This window comes from Panulirus ornatus, chromosome 17, assembly GCF_036320965.1.
Source record: "Panulirus ornatus isolate Po-2019 chromosome 17, ASM3632096v1, whole genome shotgun sequence".
NCBI classification, from domain to species: domain Eukaryota; kingdom Metazoa; phylum Arthropoda; class Malacostraca; order Decapoda; family Palinuridae; genus Panulirus; species Panulirus ornatus.
Genome location: NC_092240.1, coordinates 19,273,848 through 19,287,261, shown reverse-complemented (window position 1 = coordinate 19,287,261; position 13,414 = coordinate 19,273,848). Strand labels below are relative to the sequence as shown.

At 41.3% G+C, this 13,414-nt stretch overlaps 1 protein-coding gene across 1 annotated transcript in view; it reads right to left on the bottom strand.

Moving 5' to 3' along the window:
• The window catches only part of LOC139754600 (delta(3,5)-Delta(2,4)-dienoyl-CoA isomerase, mitochondrial-like), a 132,768-nt gene that overhangs the window by 85,419 nt on the left and 33,935 nt on the right, over positions 1-13,414 (bottom strand). Inside the window, exon 5 of the mRNA XM_071672023.1 lies at positions 3,410-3,551. Coding sequence (XP_071528124.1) covers positions 3,410-3,551 — 142 coding nt within the window. The remainder of the gene's footprint in view (positions 1-3,409; positions 3,552-13,414) is intronic.

The window sequence follows — 13,414 nt, the reverse complement described above, 5'->3', positions numbered from 1 at the left end:
AAAGAAATGGCCCAACCCCCCCCATACACATGTATATACATACGTACACACACGCAAATATACATACCTACACAGCTTTCCATGGTTTACCCCAGACGCTTCACATGCCCTGATTCAATCCACTGACAGCACGTCAACCCCGGTATACCACATCACTCCAATTCACTCTATTCCTTGCCCTCCTTTCACCCTCCTGCATGTTCAGGCCCCGATCACACAAAATCTTTTTCACTCCATCTTTCCACCTCCAATTTGGTCTCCCTCTTCTCCTCGTTCCCTCCACCTCCGACACATATATCCTCTTGGTCAATCTTTCCTCACTCATTCTCTCCATGTGCCCAAACCACTTCAAAACACCCTCTTCTGCTCTCTCAACCACGCTCTTTTTATTTCCACACATCTCTCTTACCCTTACGTTACTCACTCGATCAAACCACCTCACACCACACATTGTCCTCAAACATCTCATTTCCAGCACATCCATCCTCCTGCGCACAACTCTATCCATAGCCCACGCCTCGCAACCATACAACATTGTTGGAACCACTATTCCTTCAAACATACCCATTTTTGCTTTCCGAGATAATGTTCTCGACTTCCACACATTCTTCAAGGCCCCCAGAATTTTCGCCCCCTCCCCCACCCTATGATCCACTTCCGCTTCCATGGTTCCATCCGCTGCCAGATCCACTCCCAGATATCTAAAACACTTCACTTCCTCCAGTTTTTCTCCATTCAAACTCACCTCCCAATTGACTTGACCCTCAACCCTACTGTACCTAATAACCTTGCTCTTATTCACATTTACTCTTAACTTTCTTCTTCCACACACTTTACCAAACTCAGTCACCAGCTTCTGCAGTTTCTCACATGAATCAGCCACCAGCGCTGTATCATCAGTGAACAACAACTGACTCACTTCCCAAGCTCTCTCATCCCCAACAGACTTCATACTTGCCCCTCTTTCCAAAACTCTTGCATTTACCTCCCTAACAACCCCATCCATAAACAAATTAAACAACCATGGAGACATCACACACCCCTGCCGCAAACCTACATTCACTGAGAACCAATCACTTTCCTCTCTTCCTACACGTACACATACCTTACATCCTCGATAAAAACTTTTCACTGCCTCTAACAACTTTCCTCCCACACCATATATTCTTAATACCTTCCACAGAGCATCTCTATCAACTCTATCATATGCCTTCTCCAGATCCATAAATGCTACATACAAATCCATTTGCTTTTCTAAGTATTTCTCACATTCTTCAAAGCAAACACCTGATCCACACATCCTCTACCACTTCTGAAACCACACTGCTCTTCCCCAATCTGATGCTCTGTACATGCCTTCACCCTCTCAATCAATATCCTCCCATATAATTTACCAGGAATACTCAACAAACTTATACCTCTGTAATTTGAGCACTCACTCTTATCCCCTTTGCCTTTGTACAATGGCACTATGCACGCATTCCGCCAATCCTCAGGCACCTCACCATGAGTCATACATACATTAAATAACCTTACCAACCAGTCAACAATACAGTCACCCCCTTTTTTAATAAATTCCACTGCAATACCATCCAAACCTGCTGCCTTGCCAGCTTTCATCTTCCGCAAAGCTTTCACTACCTCTTCTCTGTTTACCATATCATTTTCCCTAACCCTCTCACTTTGCACACCACCTCGACCAAAACACCCTATATCTGCCACTTTATCATCAAACACATTCAACAAACCTTCAAAATACTCACTCCATCTCCTTCTCACATCACCACTACTTGTTTTCACCTCCCCATTTGTGCCCTTCACTGAAGTTCCCATTTGCTCCCTTGTCTTACGCACTTTATTTACCTCCTTCCAGAACATCTTTTTATTCTCCCTAAAATTTAATGATACTCTCTCACCCCAACTCTCATTTGCCCTTTTTTTCACCTCTTGCACCTTTCTCTTGACCTCCTGTCTCTTTCTTTTATATATCTCCCACTCAATTGCATTTTTTCCCTGCAAAAATCGTCCAAATGCCTCTCTCTTCTCTTTCACTAATACTCTTACTTCTTCATCCCACCACTCACTACCCTTTCTAATCAACCCACCTCCCACTCTTCTCATGCCACAAGCATCTTTTGCGCAATCCATCACCGATTCCCTAAATACATCCCATTCCTCCCCCACTCCCCTTACTTCCATTGTTCTCACCTTTTTCCATTCTGTACTCAGTCTCTCCTGGTACTTCCTCACACAGGTCTCCTTCCCAAGCTCACTTACTCTCACCATATATATATTATCCCTGGGGATAGGGGAGAAAGAATACTTCCCACGTATTCCCTGCGTGTCGTAGAAGGCGACTAAAAGGGGAGGGAGCGAGGGGCTGGAAATCTTCCCCTCTCGTTTTTTTTTTAATTTTCCAAAACAAGGAACAGAGAAGGGGGCCAGGTGAGGATATTCCCTCCAAGGCCCAGTCCTCTGTTCTTAACGCTACCTCGCTAAAGCGGGAAATGGCAAATAGTTTGAAAGAAAAAAGAAAGAATTTCACCATGCTTTTAAGATTCTTAGCTTTTTAAGTACTTTCTGACTTGATCACTTCAATTCTGACATAGCCATAATTGGCCACCCCTTTATGTCTTGGTCATAACCACCAATTCTTCTTCTTTCCTTCATCATGGATATCATTTCTGGCAGTCTCAAAGCCTCTAGCAATCTTTCATTTTGCATTTCCTCCAATTTTCCACTTTCTATCTTATCTTGCGCATGATCTCCCAAGCCAAAAATCATTAATTATCTACATTTATCAACCTCCTGCGTTACTATCCTTTCTAATTTTGATGCCATCCACTTTTCAGCTAGCTCTCTTACCGTGGAAGTGTCAACCTCTGTGTGTGTAACTTACTCTAAAATCTCTCTTTTAATTAGGAAACACTGGTGCTATATGCTCTTATCTTTTCTAAACCTTCCATCAACCAGCCCACATACTTCCTTGATTGCTTCATCTCTAACAGTGCAAATAATTCTTTCAACTGCTTCACTGAATATCCTGTGTGCCTCTGTTTGTGTCATCTTGGATCTATGTTCCTCTCCCTCATTTTTCATGCTTTGTCAATCTCCTACCAATATTGCTCCTTCTAATCTTCCCTGCCCTCTACTATCATCAATATCTGCCTGTGTGTTAGTCCTTTTTCTCTACCTGAACAGCTTTGGATACTGATTCCCCATATTCTATACATATATTGTTTTTTCAGGACATAAGAATAACTTTTTCTAAATATTCTAAACCTTTGCCTCCAGTGTACAAGGAAAAATATTGAAATTGCCTCAATGGAGGGTTAAAAACAAGAGCTGGTTTGTATGTGAGGCAAGTTCCTCATTCAATGTGGACTGATGAACTTACTTACTTACTTACCATCTTCTTTTATTAACATTTCCTCCACTGGCTCTGGATTTTCCTCTTCATTGTGAGGTGTACTTAGGCCATGCATATCCTTGTAGAATAAAGTCTTGCCCATCTCTTCTTTGCTTTTCTCAACAAACACATTCTTACATTCCTGTAAAAAATGTATACTTGAAAAGGATATACATCAATATACCTATGTTATACCAGTTACCTTCCACATAAGAGTACTCTGATGATGTATATCTTTTAGAATCAGGCAAAGGGTGCCTTATATCACTTGTGAATAATTTTCCAACATGCACTTCAACCTCTTCTAACAAACCTGGTCGGCACTGCTTTTACTATGTAAACAAGAATTATTCTTGAATATCAATAATCTGACATGATTCTACTCTTTTGGTTCGTCATAATACTTAATTCTGGGGTCATGCTCATCTGCACAGCATCATATTGATATTCATGTGTTTGACTATTTTGTATGATCTTAATTCATTATATCAATGAAGTTTAATCATTCATAAAGTGCACTACACAAAAATTAATTTGGATATTCTATTACACAGCCCAAGGTATCATATCAAATTATTTCTTGTTCTCTGATCACTTTGATTATCTTTTTTTCTTTCTTACTCATTTACATGCACATTAATCAGCCAGATAAAAGTTAAATTTTAAATTTTTAACATGCAAAATTCAAAAATAGCTGTTACAAAATATAGTCCCTAATATTCAATGTTGCATTTCATTACCCTAACTTTATATTTGTGTGTGTGGACGTATGTATATACATGTGTATGGGGGGGGGTTGGGCCATTTCTTTCGTCTGTTTCCTTGCGCTACCTCGCAAACGCGGGAGACAGCGACAAAGTATAATAAATAAATATATAATAACTTTATGATGATCCTACATTCACTGAATAATTGGTAGTCTTTATATGCTTATTATATATAGTGTCTGGAAATACACTGAAACAGAACAGTTCTAATTTCACGAAAATACTAAGTAACTTTGATGCTAATTTTCTGTGAAAAAAAAAAAATATATATATATATTATCCCTGGGGATAGGGGAGAAAGAATACTTCCCACGTATTCCCTGCGTGTCGTAGAAGGCGACTAAAAGGGAAGGGAGCGGGGGGCTGGAAATCCTCCCCTCTCGTTTTTTTTAATTTTCCAAAAGAAGGGACAGAGAAGGGGGCCACGTGAGGATATTCCCTCAAAGGTCCAGTCCTCTGTTCTTAACGCAACCTTGCTAATGCGGGAAATGGCGAATAGTATGAAAGAAAAAAAAAGAATATATATATATATATATATATATATATATATATATATATATATATATATATATATATATTTGTAAATACATATATATATATATATATATATATATATATATATATATATATATATATATATATATATATATATATATTTGTAAATACATATATATATATATATATATATATATATTTGTAAATATATATATTTGTAAATAAAATGGATATGCGGGTGCTATGTATGTGTTTTGAATTTGACATTATACTGTTATTTTCATTTTAGTAATAAAATGAAAACTTTTTAGAATGATGCCTTACATATTTTAAACATACTTATTTAATGTATTCACTTAAAACCTCATAATTTTGTACAATAAAAGAGTATATCTTATAAACAGCTATGGTAATAATTTGGTAATAAAAATTTCTGAAAACATCTTGAATGGCAAAATTAATATTTTTATAAATGAACAGGATTTTTTCGAACATTAATAAAATGGTGAAATTTGTTATATTTGGTAGAGTATGAATCCACTTGTCTAAAACACCCTGCTTAGAGTGAGCTGTAAGAACATGTGTGAGGGTTTTTTCTCTTCCTTTCCCTTATATATTATTAGGGGAGAAAGAAGACTTCCCACACATTCCCTGCGTGTCGTAGAAGGCGACTAAAAGGGAGGGGAGCGGGGGGCTGGAAATCCTCCCCTCTCGTTTTTTTGTTTTTTTTTCTTTTTTTCCAAAAGAAGGAACAGAGAAGAGGTACAGGTGAGGATATTCCCTCAAAGGCCCAGTCCTCTGTTCTTAACGCTACCTCGCTATCACGGGAAATAGCGAATAGTATAAAAAAAAAAAAATATATATATATATATATATATATATATATATATATATATATATATATATATTTTTTTTCTTTTTTTCCTTTGTTGCTATCTCCCGCATTTGCGAGGTAGCGCAAGGAAACAGACGAAAGAAATGGCCCAACCCACCCCCATACACATGTATATACATACGTCCACACACGCAAATATACATACCTACACAGCTTTCCATGGCTTACCCCAGACGCTTCACATGCCCTGATTCAATCCACTGACAGCACGTCAACCCCGGTATACCACATCGATCCAATTCACTCTATTCCTTGCCCGCCTTTCACCCTCCTGCATGTTCAGGCCCCAATCACACAAAATCTTTTTCACTCCATCTTTCCACCTCCAATTTGGTCTCCCACTTCTCCTCGTTCCCTCCACCTCCGACACATATATTCTCTTGGTCAATCTTTCCTCACTCATTCTCTCCATGTGCCCAAACCATTTCAAAACACCCTCTTCTGCTCTCTCAACCACGCTCTTTTTATTTCCAAACATCTCTCTTACCCTTACATTACTTACTCGATCAAACCACCTCACACCACGCATTGTCCTCAAACATCTCATTTCCAGCACATCCACCCTCCTGTGCACAACTCTATCCATAGCCCACGCCTCGCAACCATACAACATTCTTGGAACCACTATTCCTTCAAACATACCCATTTTTGCTTTCCGAGATAATGTTCTCAACTTCCACACATTCTTCAAGGCTCCCAGGATTTTCACCCCCTCCCCCACCCTATGATCCACTTCCGCTTCCATGGTTCCATCCGCTGCCAGATCCACTCCCAGATATCTAAAACACTTTACTTCCTCCAGTTTTTCTCCATTCAAACTTACCTCCCAATTGACTTGACCCTCAACCCGACTGTACCTAATAACCTTGCTCTTATTCACATTTACTCTTAACTTTCTTCTTTCACACACTTTTCCAAACTCAGTCACCAGCTTCTGCAGTTTCTCACATGAATCAGCCACCAGCGCTGTATCATCAGCGAACAACAACTGACTCACTTCCCAAGCTCTATCATCCACAACAGACTTCATACTTGCCCCTCTTTCCAAAACTCTTGCATTCACCTCCCTAACAACCCCATCCATAAACAAATCAAACAACCATGGAGACATCACACACCCCTGCCGCAAACCTACATTCACTGAGAACCAATCACTTTCCTCTCTTCCTACACGTGCACATGCCTTACATCCTCGATAAAAACTTTTCACTGCATCTAACAACTTGCCTCCCACACCATATATTCTTAATACCTTCCACAGAGCATCTCTATCAACTCTTATCATATGCCTTCTCCAGATCCATAAATGCTTCATACAAATCCATTTGCTTTTCTAAGTATTTCTCACATACATTCTTCAAAGCAAACACCTGATCCACACATCCTCTACCACTTCTGAAACCACACTGCTCTTCCCCAATCTCATGCTCTGTACATGCCTTCACCCTCTCAATCAATACCCTCCCATATAATTTACCAGGAATACTCAACAAACTTATACCTCTGAAATTTGAGCACTCACTCTTATCCCCTTTGCCTTTGTACAATGGCACTATTCACGCATTCTGCCAATCCTCAGGCACCTCACCATGAGTCATACATACATTAAATAACATTACCAACCAGTAAATAATACAGTCACACCCTTTTTTATAAATTCCACTGCAATACCATCCAAACCTGCTGCCTTGCCGGCTTTCATCTTCCGCAAAGCTTTTACTACCTCTTCTCTGTTTACCAAATCATTTTCCCTAACCCTCTCACTTTGCACACCACCTCGACCAAAACACCCTATATCTGCCTCTCTATCATCAAACACATTCAACAAACCTTCAAAATACTCACTCCACCTACTTCTCACATCACCACTACTTGTTATCACCTCCCCATTTGCGCCCTTCACTGAAGTTCCCATTTGCTCCCTTGTCTTACGCACTTTATTTACCTCCTTCCAGAACATCTTTTTATTCTCCCTAAAATTTAATGATACTCTCTCACCCCAACTCTCATTTGCCCTCTTTTTCACCTCTTGCACCTTTCTCTTGAACTCCTGTCTCTTTCTTTTATACATCTCCCACTCAATTTCATTTTTTCCCTCCAAAAATCGTCCAAATGCCTCTCTCTTCTCTTTCATTAATAATCTTACTTCTTCATCCCACCACTCACTACCCTTTCTAATCAACCCACCTCCCACAAATCTCATGCCACAAGCATCTTTTGTGCAATCTATCACTGATTCCCTAAATACATCCCATTCCTCCCCCACTCCCCTAACTTCCATTGTTCTCACCTTTTTCCATTCTGTACTCAGTCTCTCCTGGTACTTCCTCACACAAGTCTCCTTCCCAAGCTCACTTACTCTCACCACCCTCTTCACCCCAACATTCACTCTTCTTTTCTGAAAACCCATACAAGTCTTCACCTTAGCCTCCACAAGATAATGATCAGACATCCCTCCAGTTGCACCTCTCAGCACATTAACATCCAAAAGTCTCTTTCGTGTGCCTGTCAATTAACACGTAATCAAATAACACTCTCTGGCCATCTCTCCTACTTACATACGTATACTTATGTATATCTCGCTTTTTAAACCAGGTATTCCCAATCACCAGTCCTTTTTCAGCACATAAATCTACAAGCTCTTCACCATTTCCATTTACAACACTGAACACCCCATGTATACCAATTATTCCCTCAACTGCCACTTTACTCACCTTTGCATTCAAATCACTATAACCTAGTCTTGTGCATCAAAACCACTAACACACTCATTCAGCTGCTCCCAAAACACTTGCCTCTCATGATCTTTCTTCTCATGCCCAGGTGCATATGCACCAATAATCACCCATCTCTCTCCATCAACTTTCAGTTTTACCCATATTAATCGAGAATTTACTTTCTTACATTCTATCACATACTCCCACAACTCCTGTTTCAGGAGTACTGCTACTCCTTCCCTTGCTCTTGTCCTCTCACTAACCCCTGACTTTACTCCCAAGACATTCCTAAACCACTCTTCCCCTTTACCCTTGAGCTTCGTTTCACTCAGAGCCAGAACATCCAGGTTCCTTTCCTCAAACATACTACCTATCTCTCCTTTTTTCACATCTTGGTTACATCCACACACATTTAGACACCCCATGGAAGTGGAAGTGAATCATAGGGTGGGGGAGGGGGCGAAAATCCTGGGAGCCTTGAAGAATGTTTGGAAGTCGAGAACATTATCTCGGAAAGCAAAATTGGGTATGTTTGAAGGAATAGTGGTTCCAACAATGTTGTATGGTTGCGAGGCATGGGCTATGGATAGAGTTTTGCGCAGGAGGGTGGATGTGCTGGAAATGAGATGTTTGAGGACAATGTGTGGTGTGAGGTGGTTTGATCGAGTAAGTAATGTAAGGGTAAGAGAGATGTGTGGAAATAAAAAGAGCGTGGTTGAGAGAGCAGAAGAGGGTGTTTTGAAATGGTTTGGGCACATGGAGAGAATGAGTGAGGAAAGATTGACCAAGAGGATATATGTGTCGGAGGTGGAGGGAACGAGGAGAAGTGGGAGACCAAATTGGAGGTGGAAAGATGGAGTGAAAAAGATTTTGAATGATCGGGTCCTGAACATGCAGGAGGGTGAAAGGCGGGCAAGGAATAGAGTGAATTGGATAGATGTGGTATACCGGGGTTGACGTGCTCTCAGTGGATTGAATCAGGGCATGTGAAGCGTCTGGGGTAAACCATGGAAAGTTGTGTGGGGCCTGGATGTGGAAAGGGAGCTGTGGTTTAAGGCATTAGTGCATGACAGCTAGAGACTGAGTGTGAACGAATGGGGCCTTTGTTGTCTTTTCCTAGCGCTACCTCGCTCACATGAGGGGGGAGGGGGATGGTATTCCATGTGTGGCGAGGTGGCGATGGGAATGAATGAAGGCAGACAATGTGAATTGTGTGCATGGGTATATATGTATGTGTCTGTGTGTGTATATATATGAGTACATTGAGATGTATAGGTATGTATATTTGTGTGTGTGGACGTGTATGTATATACATGTATATGGGGGTGGGTTGGGCCATTTCTTTCGTCTGTTTCCTTGCGCTACCTCGCAAACGCGGGAGACAGCGACAAAGCAAAAAAAAAAAATATACATATGTATATGTATATGTATTTATGGATCTGGAGAAGGCACATGATAGAGTTGATAGAGATGCTCTGTGGAAGGTATTAAGAATATATGGTGTGGGAGTGGGTTGGGCCATTTCTTTCGTCTGTTTCCTTGCGCTACCTCGCAAACGCGGGAGACAGCGACAAAGCAAAAAAAAAAAATATACATATGTATATGTATATGTATTTATGGATCTGGAGAAGGCACATGATAGAGTTGATAGAGATGCTCTGTGGAAGGTATTAAGATTATATGGTGTGGAAGGCAAGTTGTTAGAAGCAGTGAAAAGTTTCTATCGAGGATGTAAGGCATGTGTACGTGTAGGAAGAGAGGAAAGTGATTGGTTCTCAGTGAATGTAGGTTTGCGGCAGGGGTGTGTGATGTCTCCATGGTTGTTTAATCTGTTTATGGATGGGGTTGTTAGGGAGGTGAAAGCAAGAGTTTTGGAAAGAGGGGCAAGTATGAAGTCTGTTGGGGATGAGAGAGCTTGGGAAGTGAGTCAGTTGATGTTCGCTGATGATACAGCGCTGGTGGCTGATTCATGCGAGAAACTGCAGAAGCTGGTGACTGAGTTTTGTAAAGTGTGTGAAAGAAGAAAGTTAAGAGTAAATGTGAATAAGAGCAAGGTTATTAGGTACAGTAGGGTTGAGGGTCAAGTCAATTGGGAGGTAAGTTTGGATGGAGAAAAACTGGAGGAAGTAAAGTGTTTTACATATCTGGGAGTGGATCTGGCAGCGGATGGAACCATGGAAGCGGAAGTGGATCATAGGGTGGGGGAGAGGGCGAAAATCCTGGGAGCCTTGAAGAATGTGTGGAAGTCGATAACATTATCTCGGAAAGCAAAAATGGGTATGTTTGAAGGAATAGTGGTTCCAACAATGTTGTATGGTTGCGAGGCTGGGCTATGGATAGAGTTGTGCCCAGGAGGATGGATGTGCTGGAAATGAGATGCTTGAGGACAATGTGTGGGGTGAGGTGGTTTGATCAAGTAAGTAACGTAAGGGTAAGAGAGATGTGTGGAAATAAAAAGAGCGTGGTTGAGAGAGCAGAAGAGGGTGTTTTGAAATGGTTTGGGCACATGGAGAGAATGAGTGAGGAAAGATTGACCAAGAGGATATGTGTGTCGGAGGTGGAGGGAACGAGGAGAAGTGGGAGACCAAATTGGAGGTGGAAAGATGGAGTGAAAAAGATTTTGTGTGATCAGGGCCTGAACATGCAGGAGGGTGAAAGGAGGGCAAGGAATAGAGTGAATTGGATCGATGTGGTATACCGGGGTTGACGTGCTGTCAGTGGGTTGAATCAGGGCATGTGAAGCGTCTGGGGTAAACCATGGAAAGCTGTGTAGGTATGTATATTTGCGTGTGTGGACGTATGTATATACATGTGTATGGAGGTGGGTTGGGCCATTTCTTTCGTCTGTTTCTTTGCGCTACCTCGCAAACGCGGGAGACAGCGGCAAAAAAAAAAGAAAAAAAAAAAATATATATATATATATATATATATATATATATATATATATATATATATATATATATATATATATATATGCAGGAGGGTGAAAGGAGGGCAAGGAATAGAGTGAATTGGATCGATGTGGTATACCGGGGTTGACGTGCTGTCAGTGGGTTGAATCAGGGCATGTGAAGCGTCTGGGGTAAACCCCTGGGGATAGGGGTTTAAGAATACTTCCCACGTATTCCCTGCGTGTCGTAGAAGGCGACTAAAAGGGGAGGGAGCGGGGGGCTGGAATTCCTCCCCTCTCGTTTTTTTTTTTAAATTTTCCAAAAGAAGGAACAGAGGGGGGCCAGGTGAGGATATTCCAAAAAAGGCCCAGTCCTCTGTTCTTAGCGCTACCTCGCTAATGCGGGAAATGGCGAATGGTTTAAAAAAAAAAAAAAAAATATATATATATACATATATATATATATATATATATATATATATATATATATATATTTTTTTTTTTTTTTTTTTTTATACTTTGTCGCTGTCTCCCGCGTTTGCGAGGTAGCGCAAGGAAACAGACGAAAGAAATGGCCCAACCCCCCCCCCCATACACATGTACATACACACGTCCACACACGCAAATATACATACCTACACAGCCTTCCATGGTTTACCCCAGACGCTTCACATGCCTTGCTTCAATCCACTGACAGCACGTCAACCCCTGTATACCACATGACTCCAATTCACTCTATTTCTTGCCCTCCTTTCACCCTCCTGCATGTTCAGGCCCCGATCACACAAAATCCTTTTCACTCCATCTTTCCACCTCCAATTTGGTCTCCCTCTTCTCCTCGTTCCCTCCACCTCCGACACATATATCCTCTTGGTCAATCTCTCCTCACTCATTCTCTCCATGTGCCCAAACCATTTCAAAACACCCTCTTCTGCTCTCTCAACCACGCTCTTTTTATTTCCACACATCTCTCTTACCCTTACGTTACTTACTCGATCAAACCACCTCACACCACACATTGTCCTCAAACATCTCATTTCCAGCACATCCATCCTCCTGCGCACATCTCTATCCATAGCCCACGCCTCGCAACCATACAACATTGTTGGAACCACTATTCCCTCAAACATACCCATTTTTGCTTTCCGAGATAATGTTTTCGACTTCCACACATTTTTCAAGGCTCCCAAAATTTTCGCCCCCTCCCCCACCCTATGATCCACTTCCGCTTCCATGGTTCCATCCGCTGACAGATCCACTCCCAGATATCTAAAACACTTCACTTCCTCCATATATATATATATGGATTTGTATGTAGCATTTATGGATCTGGAGAAGGCATATGATAGAGTTGATAGAGATGCTCTGTGGAAGGTATTAAGAATATATGGTGTGGGAGGCAAGTTGTTAGAAGCAGTAAAAAGTTTTTATCGAGGATGTAAGGCATGTGTACCTGTAGGAAGAGAGGAAAGTGATTGGTTCTCAGTGAATGTAGGTTTGCGGCAGGGGTGTGTGATGTCTCCATGGTTGTTTAATTTGTTTATGGATGGGGTTGTTAGGGAGGTGAATGCAAGAGTTTTGGAAAGAGGGGCAAGTATGAAGTCTGTTGTGGATGAGAGAGCTTGGGAAGTGAGTCAGTTGTTGTTCGCTGATGATACAGCACTGGTGGCTGATTCATGTGAGAAACTGCAGAAGCTGGTGACTGAGTTTGGTAAAGTGTGTGAAAGATGAAAGTTAAGAGTAAATGTGAATAAGAGCAAGGTTATTAGGTACAGTAGGGTTGAGGGTCAAGTCAATTGGGAGGTAAGTTTGAATGGAGAAAAACTGGAGGAAGTAAAGTGTTTTAGATATCTGGGAGTGGATCTGGCAGCGGATGGAACCATGGAAGCAGAAGTGAATCATAGGGTGGGGGAGGGGGCGAAAATCCTGGGAGCCTTGAAGAATGTGTGGAAGTCGAGAACATTATCTCGGAAAGCAAAAATGGGTATGTTTGAAGGAATAGTGGTTCCAACAATGTTGTATGGTTGCAAGGCGTGGGCTATGGATAGAGTTGTGCGCAGGAGGATGGATGTGCTGGAAATGAGATGTCTGAGGACAATGTGGGTGTGAGGTGGTTTGATCGAGTAAGTAATGTAAGGGTAAGAGAGATGTGTGGAAATAAAAAGAGTGTGGTTGAGAGAGCAGAAGAAGGTGTTTTGAAATGGTTTGGGCGCAAGGAGAGAATGAGTGAAGAAAGATTGA